The sequence below is a fragment of the Mus caroli genome, unplaced genomic scaffold, assembly GCF_978045245.1.
Source record: "Mus caroli unplaced genomic scaffold, Mus_caroli_1 scaffold_12, whole genome shotgun sequence".
Classification (NCBI taxonomy): domain Eukaryota; kingdom Metazoa; phylum Chordata; class Mammalia; order Rodentia; family Muridae; genus Mus; species Mus caroli.
In genome coordinates, this window is record NW_028227267.1 from 66,308,865 (window position 1) to 66,330,753 (window position 21,889).

Consider the following 21,889-nt stretch of genomic DNA (forward strand, 5'->3'; position numbering starts at 1 on the left):
CGAAGGTCCCAACTTCCTGTTTCTCACAAGAGAAGGCACAGTGTTGTGGGCAAGGGAGCTGAGGACTGGCTACCAGTCCCATCTCTATGGGGATGGGGAGTCCAGTAAACAGTCTTGGAGGATGCAGGTTGGGAGGAATGGGGAGGGTGGCAATGGAGGGCTGAGCTGCTGCAGCTCTGCTTTGCCACTCAGGCCGGGGGCTGGCTCGCCACCTCTCAGGTTGGAGCTCACAAGTATTCGGTTGGCTTTACAAAACACAGGAGGCACGAGGCGCTAGGACCGCAGGGCAGGTAAGTCCAAGGAAACTTAAATAATCTCCTGCCCTCTTTTCTGCCCATATTTAGGGAGAATTCTTCCTCTTTTAAGAAGATTAGGGAGAAAAATTTAGCAAGAATTCAGCGACTGGACTGAGCCAGGTGTCTGGTTTCCTGACCCCTCCCCCTAGCTGAGGCTGGCTGCTGCCTGCCTGCCTCAACCTGGGCAGCATCCAGTGGCACATTAGAGCCAGGTAACATTGTCCCAGATAGTGCAGCCCTGGTCAGTATGCCATGCTCTGTCTCCTGCACACCCTCCTGCTCAAGAGGGACCTCCTTCCCTAGTAGTCGGCTGCCTGCACCCCTCCAGCATGGCCTTGGGTCAAGGACTGCCATGGCTGCCACAGCCACCTGAGCTCATGTAAACACAGTTACGTAACTGCTCTGTTTTTCCTAGCTATCTGATCCCAGTCACCAGGAGCCCCACCCAGCCCCAGGCAGCCAATTCTGTCCTATGCACATTCCCCACCCCTCAGCCCCACAGTCCTCTTGTCTTCTGCCACCAACTCAAAGTACCATTAGTCAAGTGACTACCAATTAGTCACAATTAGTGTCGAGGACAGTCTACCATTTGGATGAGACATTGACATCTCTGCTGCAGGCCTGACCTTCCCGTTTAGTAGAAAGGCACCAGCTAGTTCCTTCCCTAGGACAAACTTCAGTACATTCTTGAGGTAGGCTTTCATGTCCTTTTTGGTTTGTGCTCTTAGAAGAGTGTTCTCTTTCTACAGACCAGAAGGGAGTAGCCAAGAACACAACACGGACTCTTCTAGAGTCCGTAACCAACCCAGCAGTGAGGAGCTGAAGCCAAGTCACCATAGATGATATACTAGCACAGATCTCGACTCTGTTTCATCCCTGGGGCCATCTCCTGATTCCAGCTTTGGCAGTACTGCCAACTAAGCTCTATCAATGGGCCCACCTATGCCAATCACTCATGAGAACAGGGGCAAGCAAGGGAGGGAAGTGAAATGACCCACTTTGGGGCTCCAAGGGCCCTCTTTACACACTGGTCTATCTGGAAGTCTGAGGTTTTTTTGTTTTTTGTTTTTTTGTTTTTTGTTTTTTGTTTTGTTTTTTTTTTTTTTTTTTTGTTTAGTCACTGCAAAGTGAAGGAACTCTAAGGGAAGCAACAACAATAAAAAACGCCACAGGGCAGGGTCAAGGCAGGTCAATGTCGGACCTGGAAGCAAGGACAGGTATATAAAACCCCACAAGAACAAGAGGCTGGAGATTTCAGGCCTGCTTTGAGCAAATATTTTCATAGCACACATATCATGGGCATCTCATGTTTCTCAGCATCTAAACCCCAAAGGCAGTGAAAAGAATCAGTTCCTGCCCAGTTTATCCAGTCTGTCCTCCAGGAGGCCTGGACACTGACTGACATCACATCCAGCATGCGTCCCTTTTCGTGGATAAACAAACAGATGCCATGGCCAGACAGGAATGCCTGAGAAGGACCAACCTAGACAGGCTTCCTTTGGTTCTTACAAAAGGATGAAAGGAGCAAGTAGGTGACAGGTCTTGAGAAAGCAGACTTTACAGAGGGATGGCCTCAGAGGGAATGGAAGCCAAGTCAGCTTAGCCACAGACAAGGGCAAAGAACCAGGGCCTGGAAAATTAGGTCTGCCTCAGCCTTCCATCCCAGCTCAGGGAAACTGAGATAAGGGAGTCAGAGAGCTGATTGGCTGGCCAGAGGGTACCATGATAGAGTGCTGGTATCTAAACAAAGGCTAGCCTGTCTTCTGGCCTCCTTGAGTTCTATGATAAACTGTCTGTCTCCACTGTATCAGCAGTAAGACTCAATTTACCTCTAAGCGACCAATGCACTATCAAGAGTAAGTTTTGCAAATAAAATCTTAAGAGTTGTGATCTTTTAAAAAGTGAACAGGCCGGCCGTGGTGGCGCACGCCTTTAATCCAAGCACTTGGGAGGCAGAGGCAGGCGGATTTCTGAGTTCGAGGCCAGCCTGGTCTACAGAGTGAGTTCCAGGACAGCCAGGGCTACACAGAGAAACCCTGTCTCGAAAACCCAAAAAAAAAAAAAAAAAAAAAGTGAAGAGGAGGAGGAAGAGGAGGAAGCAGAAGAGGAGGAAAAGGAGGAGGAGGAAGAGGAGGAGGAGGAGTGAGGACATCTAATTACCCAGAGCAGACAACAAAGTAGGGATTAGATCTCAATCTAGCAGGGGTCAGTGTGACTCAGTGTCTCATCCTTCTTTCCTAGGCTCTGAAACAGCTTCCCACGACTCTGTAAATAAGGGCAAACATTACCTCATCTCACTGGGGCTTTAGCTAAGGGATAAGGCCACTGTTAACTCAGGATGTCACTGGGGTAACAACATAAAATGCTCACTTGGCTTTTGTGCAGTTAAAAAATCCGGGCTCATTTTTCTGGTCTTAAAATTGCACACTGTAGCTGTATTTGATGTCAATGTTGCTATTTGGATCCGGCAGACCTAGATTTAACCTTTCCACCTCTGTTGCCATAATCTTTCCAAGTCCCTGTCCAGGGCCTCAGCCTTCCCCTGTCTCCACCCCCAAGCTGTGCAGCCATGCTTATCTGCTCTTGTGAATTCCCAGCCCCTTGGGATCTGTTTGCTTTGCAGAGGACTCCAAGGCTGCTCTGGTACTGCTAAGCTTAGGAGTACAGCTCTTCATCAATTCCCTTTGAGCTTCTGACTTTTCCCAGATCATATGAAAACTTAGTAAATGACTATTGTAAAATGTATTTTTGTGCTTTGCAAAGACTGTTTTCTGGGTTATCATCCTTCTAATCCTTCAAGGAGGGGCCTCTGCTGGAAAGGCTGCAGAGGGTCTAGAGCAGGAGATCATGGTGGGCAAAATTTCAGGAAGAGGTAAGAGGCAAAGGAAACAGGGTTTACAGGAGGGTGGGTGGGCGGGTGGGAGAGTAGAAACTCATCAGAGGCCGTCTGAGCTTTAACCAAGGCTGAGGGATCCTCTCTTGTGAAGGGACTTACTGGCATTGTCAGAAATCAGACCAGACATCAGAAACTAGGCTTTCCCTCACCGCTGGAATTACTAACTGGGTCAGAGCCTAAAGATCAGTCCGTCTACTAAGAATTCAAGGAAATAGACTCAGGGAGTCAATGAAGTTATCCTTCACTTATAAGAGCATTTGCTTCTTTTAATCTTAAGAGGACTTCTAGTGTATAGTAAGAAAGTTCTTATAAAACTTATTCACAAAGACTAATGTCTCCTGTTGAGAGGTAGCATTTCTATGATTGTCTTTAACAAAGCAGAAAGCAGGAGAATGCAGGTAACCTCTAAGTACAGGAGAATAGGCCATCATTCAAGGGAGCCAACCATCTATATTGGCATGTCTGACTGCTTCATCATCTACCAAGTGACACAGAGAGCCAATCCTCTAGGAAGGGTCAGGTGATGGGGAAAAGAGCTCTGGCTTAGGATGCTGGGAGGAATGAACATAAGGGGCTCCTGATGGCATCTTTGCAAAGGCTCGGGGACAGACAAAAACACATTTCCCTTTTCTCTTGTTTTAAATGCAGGCTTTCATTATGTAGCCCTGATTAGCCTGCCATTTACTGTGACACCAGGCAACCCTCGAATTTGCAGTGGTTCTTTTGCTTCGTCATGTGCCCAGCCCAGATCATATCTTTATCACCCCAAACCATAGGTTCTGGCTACCTACATCTAGTCATGTGCACTTCACTTTGATATACCCCCCCCCCGCCCCAAACCAGAAAGACAGGGAGGGTACTTGGAGAACTGTGAAAGGGGGTTAAGGGAATGTGGGCAGGGACTTACAGGCAGGCAGTGTGCTTGGCTCTACTTCAGAGCTGCACGGAGGGATGGTCCAGGTCCACGTCCCTGCTGCTTGATCTGAAACCTCCTAGACTTGGCATGAAATTGTTGACGATGCATAACCCTGGCTCAAACAAAGGTGTTATTTAGCACGTCTTGCCACAGTTGCTGAGGCGTGAGGCCAAGGCCTCCCAGGAGGGAATATGCTCCCAGTATCATCTTTACCTTTGTGACTGCATAGATGAAGGCCGTTAACACTGACCCCATTCACTCTGGCTGGCTAGATAGAGGCAGGACAGCTCCAAAGTCCCAATGTCATGTAGTTTCCCTCTCTCAAACTGCCAATGGCACAGAGCCCTATTGTTAGCACAGCACATTGCTGGCATCCAGATGAGAGCGCTGCTCCTGTCCTTCGGCAGACTGGCTTTCTTCTCTACACTCATCTGCTCTTTCTTACGGCTTTCCTATGAGCTTCTGACCATGGCAAGAATTGAAAGAGATTCCTCTGTGTGACCCAAACCCTCTTCAGTGTCTTGCTGTCTTGGCTGCTCTTTACACTGATCTAACAGGCTACAGGAAAGACAGGACGGGTGTCAGATAAGGTAAAACCGCACAATCTAGCACATTGGAGCCTCATACCCAACCCTGAGTTCTAGGTCCACTCCTGCTCTGGAATTCTTTTCTGCCTGGGTTCCACTGTTACCGTAACAGCTAGGTTAAACACTGGGGTTCTAGAGTGCTACCTCAGCAAGTCTTTACTGGTTAGGAAATCATTTTCAGCACAAACGTTGGGCAGAGAAACCCAATGATCATTAATGTGAAGAAAACATTAATGTGGGGCAGGATTTTCCTAAACTAGTATAAGTAAGTGACCAGTGAGATTGGCCAGCATGGGCTTGTTTTTCTAGAGTGTGAACTTTATAGATATTTATAGATATGATACAGAAAATGCTTGGGAGATCAGCTAGAAGATTTACATAAGGCAGAGAGAAGGGATTTTTACTTCTGCATTTGTAGACTAGAGAGTTCTTGCATAATTGGCTGTAAAGCGGGGCACCCAGCTGCATCTCACATGACTTGAGTATTTTTCTTATATTACACCAGCTGCCTCAGACTCTGGGTTTGAAAACCACACGGAGAAAAGGAACTAAGGGATAATGCCAAGGCTGAAGAAGCCTTGAAGCGACTCCATTTTCAGAAATCCTACCTTTGCTCTTAATGATAGCAAATGATTTTTCTATTGACTGAACCAATAGGGGTTTCTCTGTCCCCTGTACTGAAGTTTGTTTTTGTTTTGTTGTTGTTGTTGTTTTTCGAGACAGGGTTTCTCTGTATAGCCCTGACTGTCCTGGAACTCACTCTGTAGACCAGGCTGGCCTCAAACTCAGAAATCTGCCTGCCTCTGCCTCCTGAGTGCTGGGATTAAAGGTGTGTGCCACCGCGCCTGGCAGGAAATCATTCTTAAGTTATCAGGGTAGAAAACCAAATGTTCACTAGTGAGAGGAACTTGTTCACTGGCTAGTAAGCTACTCTGGAGAAAGAGATGATGCAATAAAAGACAGTGGTAGGCAGGAGCAATGCTGACATTCCTGGACAGTCTGACACCCCTGTTCCTAGGCAACGAGCCACGTCATGAGACAAGCCATGTATACTTTGGTCATCAATGTCATCAAGATCAATCATCAAGGTGTCACCTTGAGATTTCAGACAAAACTGAAGCTGTTTCCATAATTTCAGACTATGAAGCAGCCCACCCATGCACATACATACCATGGATGCACACATAGGAGTCTGACTCTAATCAGATCACCGAGATTGAAACAGGATGTTCTCTCTGTATCAGACGAGTTTTCGGATTTTTATTTATTCTTATGTATATATTTAACCACAGTTGGGAAGCCCTGTCTGTTTTAAAACATTGCTTCAGAAGTTTTAAAACATTTTAAAACAGTGCTTAAGAAGTTTGCAAAGGAGCTCCGACATGCCTAGAAAACTGCTTTAAGAAATGGGTTCTTGGGCTCTTTAAGCTCTCTTACCTTTCTTATTCTTATCTCTAGCCCTGTCTCCCTCCATTTCCCCTTCTCTCCACGTGGCCATGGCTGGCCTCTCTACCTTCTTTCTCTCTGCCTTTCTACAATAAAGCTCTAAAATCATAAAGAGAGAGAGAGAGAGAGAGAGAGAGAGAAGGAAAGAGAAAAAAAGAAAGAAAGAAAAAGAAAGAAAGAAAGAAAGAAAAAGAAAGAAAGAAAGAAAGAAAGAAAGAAAGAAAGAAAGAAAGAAAGAAAGAAGGGTTCTTGGCGCTGGAGAGATGGCTCAGTGGTTAAGATGACTGGCTGCTTTTCCAAAAGACCCAGCTCAATTCATAGCATCCACATGGCACCTCACAGTTGCCCATAACACCAAGTCCAGATGATCATGGCACCCTGGCACAGACATACATGCAAGCAGAACACCAATGCACATTAAAACAAAACAAAACAAAACACCAAAAAACAAAAAACCAACTACTTTAAAAAAGGAGTTATGGCCCTAAGCAGAGATAGCTGGTCTAGGGCAAATATAATGGAGGCACCAGGAGGAAAATGTGTTCAGATTTTTAAATCTGAAAAGATGTGAAAAACTTCTAATGAAGTTTAAAGAGAAGAAACAGTAGTTATTTCAACACGTTCCTAAGACTAAGTCTGAACTATTTCTGGTTCCTAGGGACTTTCAGAACTTCTGCCTTCTTATGGGTCCTTAGCAGTGCGGGGCCTCCACCAGTGGACTGTGTCACAATAGGATCTACTGTGACTTTCATAGGTGAGGTTTCCAAAGAAAGGGTCATTTCTACCACTGGGCTTTGGGGGAGAGAAAGCTTAAGCTACAAAAAAATGACAATGAAGACGACCTTCCTCTGGAGTTTCCTTCCCCTCTTTCAGGTTTTCTCCTGACAGTTAAGACCCTTTCTCTTGCCGGGAGTGGTGGCATACCCCGGAGGCAGAGGCAGGTGGATTTCTGAGTTCGAGGCCAGCCTGGTCTACAAAGTGAGTTCCAGGACAGCCAGGGCTATACAGAGAAACCCTGCCTCGAAAAACCAAAAACCAAAAACCAAAAAAAAAAAAAAAAAAAAAAAAAAAAAAAGACCCTTCTTCCTCCAGAGTGCCCTCCTCGACCTGCCTCCCATGAGACAGGGGTCATCTAACCCAGGCTGGCCTCGAACTCAGAGATCCACTTCTATCTGCCTCCTGAGTGCTGGGATTAAAGGTGTGCACCACCACTGCCCAGCTTAATTTTCTTTCTTTCTTTTTTTCCCTTTTTCAAATAGGTCTGTTTTTATTTATTTAGTGTCTATATGTGGTACTGGAAACTGAACTCAGGGTCTTGCCCATGCTAGTCAAATACTCTTCCATTGAGATAAACATTTTAAATAATTTTACTCTTTTAAATTTAAAAGGATATGTCTATCTGTGAGGGTTTGTACACGTGTGTAGAATGCCTTAGAGGCAAGATGGGGTATCAGATCTCCTGGAACTGGATTTTTTACAAAATCATTTTATTAAATTCTTTTTACATTTGATTACTCTATGTATGCATGCAATAGTGCATGTGGGGACTAGAGGAGCAACTAGTGTGAGTTGGTTGTCTCCATCCACCCTCGGGTTCCCATTATCTGATTTGGATCATCCCACATGAAGACAAGTGTCTCCCCTGCTGAGCCATCTCACTAGCCCTTAATTGTGATCATGCTTAGTGTTCGTGAGTGCAAGCATGCATATGCTAGGGCTCCTGTGTGGAAACCAGAGGACAACTTTCCTGAGTCAGCTCCATGGGTCACACTCGGGTTATCAAGCTTGTGTGGCAAGTATTTCTTCTCCCTTCTGAGCCATCTCCTTGGCTAAGGATGACCTTAAACATACTGACCTTCCTGCCTCCATCTCCCCAGTGCTGGGACCGTGGGCCGTCACCATCACACCTCTTCTCTCTAATGAACAAAGCAGTCCATGCAGGAAGGTTCCAAAACATGCTCTGATCTGTCATGGACAAACTGTAAAATGTTAGCGAAAGTATTTTTTAATAAAAACCCACAAAAACCAGGTGGGGCTAGAGAGATGGCTTGGCAGTTCAGAGCACTCGTTACTCAGCATAACAAGTATGAGGTTCGATCCCAGCACTCATATGGGGTTCTCACAACCACATCTAACTCTAGTTCCAAAGTTCAGATAGCCCTGACACACTCCCCCAAAACACCCACAGATAGGCAAGCTAACCTTTCATGTTCCCCATGAAAATCAGCTTTTTAAAAAGTAAAAGTTATACTGTTGTTTTTTTCTGCTTCCCCTGAACCTCTCAACGTGTTATATTATTGTCTGAGATACTTGCTTTTAGTTTTTAGTGCTAGACCCCCACATCCCACAGGGTACCAAAGAGGGCTAACAAATCTACCCTTTCCAAGCTTTGATCAAGGGTACCCAGACTCCAGCAGTCATTAGAAATCCCATCAGTGAACATTGGACCATGGCACCTACAACCAGACTGGGTCAAAGGCAACAGACACATAAGACAACCCTCATCACCTACCAAAAGTTAAAAAGCCCAACAAGGAGTGGCACCCACACTTGGGAGGGAAAGGAGAAAATCAGGAGGTCAAAGACAGCCTCAGCTTCATAAGTGTAGGGCTGGCCTGGACTATATGAGACCCTGACTCAAAAATTACAACCAAAGCCAGGTGTGGTTGTGTAATCCGGGTACTCACAGGGCAGATAGTTGGAGCTCTGTGGGTTCAAGGCCAGCCTGGTCTATAGAGAGACTTCCAGGCCAGTGAGGGCTACAAAATCAGACTCTTATCTCAAAAAAATAAAAATCTAAGGGGCAATTAAATATGAATCCCTAATTTTGGGTTCCAAACTATGCTAGTCAAGGCTCCAGGCTCAGCCTAATGACCTGACACTGGGAAGGAGTTCCCTGACTAACTGTAGGAGCAGAGGCCTTAGCCGGGCGTGGTGGCACACGCCTTTAATCCCAGCACTTGGGAGGCAGAGGCAGGCAGATTTCTGAGTTCGAGACCAGCCTGGTCTACAGAGTGAGTTCCAGGACAGCCAGGACTACACAGAGAAACCCTGTCTCGAAAAACCAAAAAAAAAAAAAAAAAAAAAAAGGAGCAGAGGCCTTCATTCATCTGACCGCCTAGCAAGGTTCAGTGCACAGGAGCCCGTTCCACCATCTGAGAATTTTTTTTCAGACATACTGACAGTGAAAACAGAAGAATGCTGGGAAAGCAGCTGCCATTAAGGTCCTTTGCAGATGGGTTGGTTCATCTGGGGTTAGGAACTGAAAGCAAAGAATCTGGCAACAGCTGAAGAGGGGACTTTAAGCAACTTTAAGAAAACCTCTCAGTATTATTATTTTAAAAGGTTTATTGCATTTACTTGTTTATTTTGTTTGTTCCACAATGTTGTGTGAAGGTCAGAGGATGACTTTTGTAAATTGGTTTTCTTCTTCCTGGGGATCAAACTTAAGTAAGCAGGCTAAGCAATCTCACTAGCCCACCCTTATTATTACTTTTAAAAGGAACTTTATTAGAACACATGAAAATGAACCCAGGAGTGGAGGCCCAGGGGCAGTAGAGGGCTTTCACAGCATGTGCAAGGCAGGGGGTTCAATCTTATGTATCACACACACACACCCACCCACACACACTCTACAATCATAGAGCTCAGAAACCGAAAGGAAGTAAATTATTATGGAGGCAGTTCCACCTGGACCTTAAAAATCACTAGGTTTGGGCTGTTCTCTTGGAAGTCCAAGTTTCCCTCAGAAGAGAAGCAATTTTAGCCATTGAGATTGGTACTGAGCAGAAAGGGGAAAAACTGAAAGACATTTTTTTTTTTTTTTTTTTGAGACAGGGTTTCTCTGTGTAGCCCTGGCTGTCCTGGACAACTCACTTTGTAGACCAGGCTGGCCTCGAACTCAGAAATTCACCTGCCTCTGCCTCCCAAGTGCTGGGATTAAAGGTGTGCGCCACCACGCCCGGCTATTGAAAGACATTTTTGAGTTATGTCGTAAATGAAAAAAAAAATCACCTCCCCAAACAAGAGGAGGGCTAACTAGGAGTATGAGTCAGAAATCTAGGGTGAAGGTTTCCAAGGCCCTTATTATTAGGGGAAGGTCCCCTTTATAGCATAAGATTTCAACACACACATACACACAACCAACCAATCATATTCGTACCTAAAATTAGGACAAGGGGAGGGAAATAAAACAAAAGTATTTTATATATATATATATATATATATTGAACATAAATTAGAAGAATTTATAAAATGGTCACTTTTCTTACAGAATAAATGCGACTGAATTACAAATGCACCTCCAAGTTTAAGTTGTTTGAGTTGTTCCTGTTTCATTTCCAGTATAAATAAGTATGATTTGCTCATAGGGTTGGGACCCATCTGTGCTGCACGGGGCCCTGAGTCATTACAGGGCTTTCTTTCCATGGTCGGTCCTTCTTGACGCCTGTGGGTGTGGCGGATGCGAATGCGAGTGTGAGTGCATCTTCCCTGCATCATGATGATATGAAGCCTCTTTTCGGGGTGGCATTCTCTCATTAATTCGGTCTAGACCTCGGGCTTCTTCAAAACTTCGGATCCTGTGTGCAATTGTAAAACCTCTGATGGCTGCAGAAAGACAGGAGGGGGTAGGAAGTGCTCAGAGAGGTGGCAAAGTTAGCAGCTTTTTTAACCAAGCTTCCCAGCACACAGCAATCTCCTAGGAACACACAGGAAGGCAGCTACAGAACACACATCTGCTGACAGGCAACATGTGACTAAATCAGCTCTGTCCACAAACACTGCTTCTAAGCAGCTCAAGTGTGGTAAAAACTAGCATAAGAATAACAAGTCTTGGGGCTTGAGAGATGGTACAGTGGTTAAGAGCATTGGCTGCTCTTCTAGAGGTTCTGAGTTCAATTCTCAGCAACCACATCATGGCTCACAACTATCTGTAATGGAATCCGATGCCCTCTTTTGGGGTGTCTGAAGAGAGCAATAGTATACTCAGATAAGTAAAACAAATAACTAAATCATAAAAAGAGAAAAGAGAAGAGAAGAGAAGAAGAAAAGAAAAAGAAAAGTATAACAAGTCTGGCAGAAATAAAAAGGATTAGGTGTTAATTGGCCTCCGAACACTTGAAGTCGTGTTTCTTATGAAAACCCTGCCTACTTCTAGAAAAGGCAACACCAGGAAAGCACATCCTATCACACAGATAGCTGCTTTAAGCACAAACATGGCATTAGCCATGCACAAGTGACAGGAGACCTATCTGTTCAAGACAGCTTTTTATCTTCACAGCTAGGAGCTGAACACAGATGAAAAACATCAGCATAGCTTCTAGACACTTCCCATCTGATTAAACTGAAATTTTTTATTGTGGTACTGGGGTTTGAACCCTGGGCCTTACATACTCTAGATAAACATTCTACCACTGAGCTGTTCCAACCAGATTCAACTTTGTATTGCCAAGGAATGAATTCCCCTTTGAATCACCTTATCTAATGAGATTACTAAATCTACAGTGCAGGTTTGTGAATTCCAATGGTTTTTAATCTAAAAATTCATAAGCAGTATGATTTAAAATGTCTCCATAGAAACAAAATACCCTAAACTGAAATGCCTTAGGGAAACTCCTGCTAACCTTTGAGTTATTGGGTAACTCTTTTTAAAATTTACTTTTATTTTTTAAAGATTTATTTATTTACTTTATATATGTGAGTACACTGTCTTCAGACACACCAGAAGAGGGCGTCAGATCCCATTACAGATGGCTGTGAGGCACCATGTGGTTGCTGGGAACTGAACTCAGGACCTCTGGAAGAGCAGTTAGTGCTCTTAATCCCTGAGCCATCTCTCCAGCCCCAGGTAACACTCTCTCTCTCTCTCTCTCTCTCTCTCTCTCTCTCTCTCTCTCTCTCTCTCTCTCTCTCTTTCTCTCTCTCTTTCTCTCTCTCTCTGTTTTGTTTTTTCGAGACAGGGTTTTTCTGTGTAGTCCCGGCTGTCCTGGAACTCACTCTGTAGACCAGGCTGGCCTCGAACTCAGAAATCCGCCTGCCTCTGCCTCTGCCTCTGGAATTAAAGGCGTGCGCCACCACCGCCCGGCGGTAACTCTCTTAATAAAGTAAGGAACCACTTAAATCATTTGACCTCTGTCATTACCAGCTGCACAAGCTTCAGTCATTACATAAAACTGACAAAGGACATAGGCTGTGTGATGGCCATCTGAGAAACAGGCTGGCATGTGGCCACCCTGAGGGCCACCCTCTCCTTTCCTGTCAGGGTTCTGCAGATGCTAGTGAGTTCCGACATGCCGATGAAGCTTGGAGGCTGGTGAACAGACACAGGGGTGTTCCGGCTGAGGGATATGGCCATACCTTCCCGCTCCTCTGCGGCTTCTTGTTTGGCTGTAAGAAGGCAGGAGCAGTGCATACAAAAAATGAAGACAGAGAAAGGATGAGTGAACCGACAGCAAGGCAGCCAGGGTCCCACCCAGAGAGAGAAGGGAGGGGATTACCTCAGGAGCATGCGCATGAGGTGGGGAGGCACTAACAGTTCTAACACTCCTGCTGGTTGTGTCTTGTGATCATCACACATCAAAATGACTTGTCAAATCAGATAATTTAATATCACAACCATGTTTGAGCTTGTAACTGCTCAGATTGTATCAATCGAGCTGTTGCTCAGTCCTATTTTAAAATCCTATTTAATCTTGCTTCTTAGTATTGTTAAATGACTTACGCATGACCTAACTGTCCTTAACCATTTAATAATTACAATAATAAAAGAATAGGGCAGTACTTGAATAGCTCTAGCATTTGGAAGGGGAGAAAAATAGGTTATAAGTGAAGAGCTACTTCTGGTCTAGAGGTGAACAACTAGGCACTGATTTGAACTCTAATTGATTTGTACCCATCTGAGATGCGGGATATGGCATTTGCTCACGCTAACAACTCAGATGGCTTCTTTTCCTTGTGCAGGAAAGCAGGTCAATTACTAAGAAAGCCATCTTCTCCCTCTCGGTGCCAGAAATGGAAGCAATTAAAATGAGCACCAATAGGGAAACTTCCCCCTGCCACTTTCTGTCAGGCAGTCAAGCTGTAACACATGAAATGGTTCCAGGGTACAGCAATGAGATCCCATTAGAGCCCTGCCAGCTCCTCCAAGGGCAACTTTCCTAAGGAAGGAAGGAAGGCCACTCAGCAGTAAGACCACCTCGAGGCTTCCTTCATCACTATGAGAGAGAGAGAGAGAGAGAGAGAGAGAGAGAGAGAGAGAGAGAGAGAGAGAGAGAGAGAGAGAGCGTGCGAGCTGCGAAGCTCCTTCACCTCCCACTGCAATGTAAGAGCAGGATCTGGCGGCCAGCACCCACGTGCCTGCAATGGCCCCTAGGAAGGCTCCTGTTAGAGCACTGCTGTAGCCTCCCTGACCTCAGACGGGCCAGACAAGCCACACAAGGAGGGACAGCACCTCTCACAGAGCAGGGTGCTGCCTCTGCAGCTGTGAGAAGGTGGGAACCAGAGTTCTGTCTAAAACTCTATGGAGAGTGGTGGTTTACTTGGAGTTTGAATGTGTGTGGTAAAGTATATACCAGCATCCCATTTCAAAAAAAAATTCTAGATTTATTTATTTCATGTGTCTGAATGTTTTGCCTGCATATGTGGAGATCAGAAGAGGATGTCATACCCCCTGGAACTGGAGGTAAGGATGCTTTGAGCTATTATGTGGTTTTGGGAACCGAGTTCAGGGCCCCTGCGAGGAAAGAAAGTAATCTTCATTGTTGAGCCATCTCTACAGACCTCCAGTATTAAAGTTTTGGGGCCCTCACCGAACTGTCTTTTGTATTGGTTACTAAGATGCAGTCTGTATGTACCAAGGGACATGGTAAGAAAAAATATTATGAAACTGTTTACATATAATTCCTATAACATTGTTTCAAGTGTGTATGTCAACATTTTTGCTGTTTTGAGACAGGCTCTCACTATGTAGGCTAGGCTGGCGTGGAACTCACTATGTAGTCTAGGCTAGCCTTGATGATGCATGTGAGTACATTCCTTCTTGTTATGGCTGTGTGGAATCCCACTGTATAGACCTTATTTTGTTATCCAATGGATGAACACTGAAGTCACATCTACTTTAGGGTGTTCTGAAGAATGCCATGTGAGGCTTTTTTGAAAGTGTCATGTGTGACCATTGATATACAAGTTTATTTCTCTCATTGGAGGGGGGCGTGTAGGGTGGCAGTGCTGAATCTTTTTTTTTTTTTTTTTTTTTAAAGATTTATTTATTTATTATATGTAAGTACACTGTAGCTGTCTTCAGACACTCCAGAAGAGGGCGCCAGATCTCGTTACAGATGGTTGTGAGCCACCATGTGGTTGCTGGGATTTGAACTCTGGACCTTTGGAAGAGCAGTCGGGTGCTCTTACCCATTGAGCCATCTCACCAGCCCGGCAGTGCTGAATCTATAGTGACTCTATTTAGTCATCTGAAGAACTGGCACAATGTTCTCTCTACAATAGCTCTATCACTGTATTCCCTTAAGCAGCACAGGATGGGCCTAGTTTCTCTAAAATCTCATCAACAATTTCCTTTCTTTCATTTCCCCAGTCCTAAGGATCAAACCAAAAGTTTCATGCACACCAGGCAAGAGCTTTATTACAGACACTGAAGCTCTCATTAATCCTTAAAATGAATTTTTTAAAGCAGGGTCATATATATGCCAGGCCATCCCTGAAATTTGCTGTGTAGCTAGAATATCAAACTCCTTCCTGCTCCTCCCATGTCTGCCACTCAAGTGCTGAGATTACATGCATGGAACCACATCCAGCTATCTACTGACTTCATCATCATCATCATCATCAAACCTATCTTAGTTACCACTGACTGTGGTTATTAACTTTTTTTAGGTTGATTTTTATTTTATGTATATGGCTGGTTTTTTTCTGCTTGTATATATGTGTACCATTTGCATGGATGGTGCCTGTAGAGATCAGAAAAGTGTCAGATCCTGGAATGCAGTTATAGATGGTTGTGAGCTACCATGTGGGTGCTGAAAACCAAATTCAGGCCTCATGTAAGAATGGCAAGTGTTCTTAACTGCTAAGCCATCTCTCTAGCCCCTTCATTATGTTCTATTACATTTTGTGTGTGTGTGTGTTCATGAGCATGCCACAGCACACATATGGTGGTTAAAGAGTGCAGGAGTTGGTTCTCTTCTTCCACCATGTGGGACCAAACTCAGGTCATCAAGTTTGGCAATAAGTATCTTTTATTACCCACTGAGTCCTCTCTCAGGTCCATAAAGTATTTCCAATGCACCCTCAACTCCATGGTTGCAGGATCTTCATTTGTACATATATAGTGTATCTTGATCTTACCCACCTCCCACCATCTCCATGTCCTCTCCTTTTTTGTTGTTTAATAACTCACTGAATCTACTTAGTCTCTTTCACAGGGCTGTGAACTATCCACTGAAGGATGGTCGACCTCCTAGAGGCCTATCTCTAAAGAAATGTGCAGGCTTTTAAAAATATAAGATACTTAACTACTTTTATTTTACTTGTTAATTAGTCATATGAGATTTTCTGTGAACAGTTCTGATGAGGGTGTTTTAGGTTAATAGGAAGTAACATGGATTAAGAAAAAAAGAGAAATGTCTACCTATCTTCCTTACTTGAAGTTTTAAAAATTTATTGATCCACAAAGTTGCTTTAATATAATTTTTTTGCTAGATCTCATAGGAGCAAATCTACAAATCAAAGGTAGCAAGAGAATTTTATAGGTGTAGTAACTTGGGATATATATACACACATATATAGTTTCTTCACTCCTTTTTGGGCTTGGCCCCAGTATATTTTATGTCTCTTTATTTTTGGTTTGAATCAGTGCTTTAATTAGGGATTACTTATATGTTATTTCCAAAGCATGTGGAACTCTTCAAGAATATCACTGGCTTTCAGAATGACACTCTTTCTTACTGATGGACAGGAGCTAAGCTTGTGCTTTGACCTCAATGCAACAGGTCCAGTGGGTGAGCAGTAGCCCACTGTATCAATATAATATAACTTATTCACTACCAACAGGCAGGGGAGCTGCTTCTGATCTGGAGCTACCATGATAAAACCACAGTAAACAAACATGCTTATGCATATCCTCGGGTGGACATGCATGCTAATTCCTCTTGGATATCCTTGGTGTGGAGTTGCAGGGTATAGGTCCAAGTGTCTTCAGCTTTATTGGCTACCGGCTGGCCAATGTGTTGAGTCTATCTGTAAGCCCACTAGCCTACTTCTAGTCCAGGCCTCCATAGACACACCAACTCTTGACCTTGTCAGATTTCTACATTCCAGCCATTCTTATGGGTATGCAGAAGTGGTTCACTATGCTTTCATATTCATCTTCCAGGAGAGTAACTATGCTGGGCATCTTCATACATGTTTGCTGGCCATCTTCACATCTTCTTTGGTGAAATAAATTGTCTATTTTGAAACAAGGCCTTTGTCAGACATAGGTAGTGCAGAAATCTTTTCTGTGGCTTGCCTCTTCCTTCTCTTAATTATGTATTTTCATAAGGGGAATTTAATTTTAATAACCTCTATTTTCTTTTAAGAGCATTACTTTTATTGAAATAATAAAAGTCTCTTATTGAAGACTTTGCTTACTCTAATACCTACTCTCCACATTTTTTCCCGTAAATTACTATCTACTTTGAATTATTTTGTGTACAAGAAGGATAAGGACAGTGATTCCTCTTTCCCTAGGTAAATATCCATTGCTCTAGCACCAGGTTCTAAACAAAGTCACCAACTCCTGGTAATGGGGGCACAGCTCTTAGGAAGGGACATCTTCATACTCACCAGTCTCAATGGTCTGCTTTCCTCCAGAGAGGACCCCCAGTGGGAGTGTGCCTGTGGGAGTGAGGCCCTTGAGGGTCAGCACATTCTCACTCTCTTCCCTGCAAAGGAACATGGAAGCCCTGGTTAATGCCAGGGAGCCATGGCACAGCAACACAGTGAGACCTGAAGGAAGGCAACAGGGACAGAGACAGGAAGACAGGCCCCACCTTCATCTGGCCAGGTTTCTACATACATTTCAGACACAAAAATTAACCAGTCCTTTTTCAACCAGAGACACTGGTAGCCAGGCAACGTCCCCACACTCTCTCCCATTTGACTCACTAACAACATGTGAGCTAGGTTCTATTTTAATCTCTAGCTTATAGACAAGGAAATCTAAGACCCAAACATTAAACCCAAGACAACACAGCTAAGTAAAGCCAGAGTTTGAACATGGGGGTCTGCCTCTAAAATCCACACTAAACCTCTCCATCTACACCACTACCACATGGATGTTCTCAATGCTGTCACTTTCACATGGAGGTTGTTTAACCTGCACTCAACCGGCAGACTTGCAGTTCCAGCACCAGACTGTAGCCTTGGAAACACTACTGAAAGCTAACATGTAACCTCCTTTCTGAACGCCCTCATCCCACAGTGTAATGATGGAGCCTTACCGAAGAACCGTAAAGACCCGGGCCATTTTCCCAATGGCTCGGATTTTATTCTTGATGACTTCTTTTCGACCTGTAGTAGCTCCTTAGAAAATACAAAGAACAAGTGGGTTAAAGTGATATGGTTAACAGGACAGATTTTTTTTTTTTCAAATGCAAGACGGAGTGCTTTTATGTTTAAATTAAAGAAAAACTTAAAAAAAAAAAAAGAAAGAAACAAAGCCTAAATTAAAAAAAAAAAAACAAAAACAATTAACAATCCTGGGAAGTTTCAAGGAACAAGAAGAAAACAACAGGAGAGAAGAAATGAAGGGGAGAATGAAGGGGTCACAGAAAGACTCCAAGCCATCTATGGGGAGCAGGACGTTTCATGTTCTGAAACATGGTGAGGAATGAAACACAAAGACACAAACAAAGCTCACAGCAATCGAGCACTTGCTCCTACAAGCCAAGGTCTCCTTTGAGAATGCTACGCGCCACCTTTGGATGCGGGGTCTGGTCTGCCAAAGGCAGCAGCAGTCCTGAACTTAGGAAGGCCACACTCTTTCTACAGTCTTCCTCCCTTATACCAGCCAGCTGTGTTTCTTCAGAATACTCCTAACAACTGTGCCACAAAGATTACAAGGATGGGTAAGGTATTTTAAAAAGCAACACTGTTAAAGTAAGTTAATGTAAGACTTTATGGCCTTTTCTTAAAGATTTAGGAAATAGCCCAAACATGAAAGCTAAGATTCAGGCATATACCAGGCAATGGCATCCAAAAGTCAGACAAAGCTACATAGGCTTCCCTCCTCTCTCCTACCTCTCCATTCTGCTAAATCACACAACAGGTCTACAGAAAACAGCCATTCCCACTGAGGGGGAGGGTGCAAAGTCATGGGAAGCTGCCCACTACCAAGTCAAAATGACTAACCAATCACCAGAGGCAGAGCAGACAGCAAGAACTTAGCTGGCAGTGCATTCCAGTTGGATACCTTTTGGACAGCTTGAAATGTGATCTTCAGGGAGAAGAGACACCAAGAAATAAAGAGATGAAGACAGACACATGGAAGGATGATGGGAGTTTACATGGAAGAGAAAAAAATCCAAGTGTGAAATGCAGGCTGTTAGCTGAGCAGCTCAGAGACTGCTTGCTCCCTGAGACTAAATACAGATTCCGTTTTTGTCCTTTCTTCCATTGCTTAATAGTTTACCCTTTCTCATTAATTCCCATCTACTATTTTCCACCCCACCCCCAGCATGAAAATAGCACAAAGATACTGTTTGTGGGACAGAATAGCTCACAGATCTCTCAGCAGGAACACGGTGCTGCTGTTTGACTTGCTAGCACGCCTCACTTGTCAGTAGACATTTTCCTTCCTAGAGGTTTAAAGTTTAAGCCTTCAGGACTTCAAGTTGTTTTCTGTGGCTTCTGTCTTGTAAGGCCGTTGCTTAGGGGTCTGATGGTCCTTGGTGTTTGCTCATGGGTAGGACCCGGAGGGAATCACAAACTTCCAGGGCTGGGAAAAGACAGCTGACGGCTCTGAGCACGGCATGCTGGTCCTCTGTTAGGGACATGAGTTCTCCGTCGTCCTCTACAGTCCAGAACGCCTTTACATTTAGAGATCAGCTTCCAGACTTAGAAGAGGGACAGGTATCCCATGGCAAGCAGAGTTTTAACCGTTTTTTCAAAGGTTCTCACCTATTTTCCTTGAGTGAGCGCAGTGTCCCTGTCTGCTCTTCTAGTCTCAGTTCTAGGAACTAGTACTGATGGTCAGCACTCCCTAGCACTAAACAGGGCTTAGTGCTCTCAAACTGACTAAGTGAGCACACTAACAAATTTAAAGATCACCTGTGACCTTGTTCCATCCCTGGACAAATCTTAACGTTGGTTGTGTTTTTCTTACAGCATGAGAAGATCTTTTGGGGTTCTTTTTTTAATATTATTTTTTTAAGTTACCATACACATTAGCAGATTTTTGTCCTGGCATTTTCAGGGCTGTTGTTATGTATCTTCTAAATTGCTTCCCTCCCCACTGACCACTGCCAATGAATGTTTTCTCAGCTTCCAAAAGTTTGACCTCCTCCATTTGCAGACATGTAATTTTTACCTTTTTACTGTGAAGCACACGTTTTCTGTATTTATGCAACGCAAACTAGTCATGACATGATTTGTTAAAAGGCACATACCCGTAAAACTAGTCACCCAGGGCAATGCCAGTGTTGCTCACAACCCATAGAACCTCACCACTGTGGCCTCTCCGGTCCAAAGGACATAAGTCCCTTGCCTTTCACTAGGACTTTCTTCTTCCTGTCTTTTTAATTTTATGGATGAATGCACTTACTTTTTCTTTTTTCTTTTTTGGTTTTTCGAGACAGGATTTCTCTGTGTAGCCCTGGCTGTCCTGGAACTCACTCTGAAGACCAGGCTGGCCTCAAACCCAGAAATTCACCTGCCTCTGCCTCCCAAGTGCTGGGATTAAAGGCGTGCACCACGCCCGACGCACTTACAGCTTTTATTGTTTTCTTTAACAAGCTATATTTATTTATCCTCTCTGTGTGCACTCAGCAAGGAGGTCAGAAGACAACTTACAGGAATTGTTTCCTTATTTCCACCATGTGGGTCCCAGACACTGAACTAAGGTGCTCAGGCCTGGCAGTGGGTTCATCAACCCTTGAATTAATCATCTCAGTGGCCCAAGTTTTAGGTTTTGGGTTTCATATAGTTGGACAATTGAGCACTGGGGTGACATTATCTCAGTAAGACACACTCTTATTTTCACCATGGCCCATTTTCATTATCACACACTGTCCCACCATAGCACTGTGCCACCATGTTGTTGTTTTGTTTTATTTTGGTTTTTGAGACAGTCTCTTTCCATAGCCCTGACTGTCCCAGAATTCACTAAGTAGTCCAGGCTGGCCTCGAACTCACAGAGATGTGCCTGCTTCTGCCTCCCAAGTGTTAAAAGTATGTTGTATCAGGCCTGGTCAACTATGCAACAATTCATTCCTGTACAACAGTAATCATTTGTGTTGCTTCTAACTTTTGGCTATTGCATGTGAGGCTCTGTATGTATTTCTGTATGTATCTGTCTTTGGTGCACATATGCACAGTTCTGGCATGTTCCTAGGACATTAGAATGCTCATCTCTAGAGCATGGGTATGTTTAACTTTGGACAACATTTAGCACTGTCTATTAGAGTGGGATCTATAACATTTTACCTCTGTGTGTGGACACTCCGTTACTCCATGTACTGTTGGCTAACACTAGATATGGCTCATCTAAGTCTGACTAATCTGATAAGTATTGAGTATTATCCTATTATAATTTTAATTTGCATTTTCATGCTTACTAATGGGGCTGAATATATTTTTATATTTTTGTTAGCCATTAGGAAATTCTTTGAGGTGCCTATTCATGCCACATCATCCTAATTGGAAGTAATTCAGTCATTTGTCAATGTGCTGTTTGTTGCTTGTACTGCAAATATCCCATCCTTCTGGATGTCTTGCCACTTCACATGCTGAACAAAATCTCTGAATAAGCAAAAGCTCTTACCTTCATTTTAGATTTTTGAGTTTTTTTGGTTTTGTTGTTGTTGTTTTTTTTTTCTGAGACAGGGTTTCTCTGTGTAGCCTTGGCTGTCCTGGGACTCACTCTCTAGACCAGGCTGGCCTCCAACTCAGAGACCTGCCTGCCTCTGCCTCCCAAGTGCTGGGACTAAAGGTGTACACCACCACACCCAGCTTATTTTAGTTTTAATATATGTGCATGAGTGTTTTACCTGCATGTATGTGAGTGCATTCAGGTCCCTCAGAGACCAAAGAGGGCTTCAGATAAGACCCCTGGAACCAGAGTTGGCAGCAGCCATGTGAATGCAAAAGCTGTATGTGCTCTTAGTCACTGAGCCATCTCTCCAGTCCCAGCTCTTGCTTTCAATTTATCTAATTTATTAATAATTTTCTTGGTGGCTAGTGTTTTTTGCATCCCGTTTAAAGGATTTTTTCCCATTGCACAGTTATCAAGGTAATTCTGTATTATACATACTACAAAATCCACTGTTTTACATTTCAGTTTTTTTTTAAGATTATTCATTTATTTTTTGTATGTGAGTATACTGTAGCTGTCTTCAGACACACCAGAAGAGGGCATCAGATCCTTTTGTGAGCCACCATGTGGTCGCTGGGATTTGAACTCAAGAACTCTGAAAGAGAAGTCAGTGCTCTTAACCACTGAGCCATCTCCCCACTCCCTACATTTTAGTTTTTAAAA

The 21,889-nt window shown here is 43.9% G+C and overlaps 1 protein-coding gene and 1 long non-coding RNA gene across 8 annotated transcripts in view; one reads left to right on the top strand and one right to left on the bottom strand.

The window, feature by feature from the left end:
• Positions 1-168: 168 nt before the first annotated feature.
• The window catches only part of LOC147001909 (uncharacterized), a 48,372-nt gene continuing 26,651 nt past the window's right edge, over positions 169-21,889 (top strand). For all 4 annotated transcript variants that reach the window (XR_015044678.1, XR_015044677.1, XR_015044676.1 and 1 more), the window contains exon 1: positions 169-290. This is a non-coding gene — a long non-coding RNA (uncharacterized LOC147001909). The remainder of the gene's footprint in view (positions 291-21,889) is intronic.
• The window catches only part of Ppp3cc (protein phosphatase 3 catalytic subunit gamma), a 74,085-nt gene continuing 61,676 nt past the window's right edge, over positions 9,481-21,889 (bottom strand). For 2 of the 4 annotated variants that reach the window (XM_021181836.2, XM_085828746.1), the window contains exons 11-14: positions 17,637-17,718; positions 16,981-17,078; positions 12,499-12,528; positions 9,482-10,749 (exon numbers count right to left, since the gene is read on the bottom strand). In XM_021181836.2, the coding sequence (XP_021037495.1) occupies positions 10,550-10,749; positions 12,499-12,528; positions 16,981-17,078; positions 17,637-17,718 (410 nt within the window). In that variant the 3' untranslated portion in view covers positions 9,482-10,549. Of the gene's footprint in view, positions 10,750-12,498; positions 12,529-15,447; positions 16,603-16,980; positions 17,079-17,636; positions 17,719-21,889 lie in introns of those variants that run through there. The other 2 variants (XM_021181837.3, XM_021181838.3) reach the window with 2 other exon arrangements.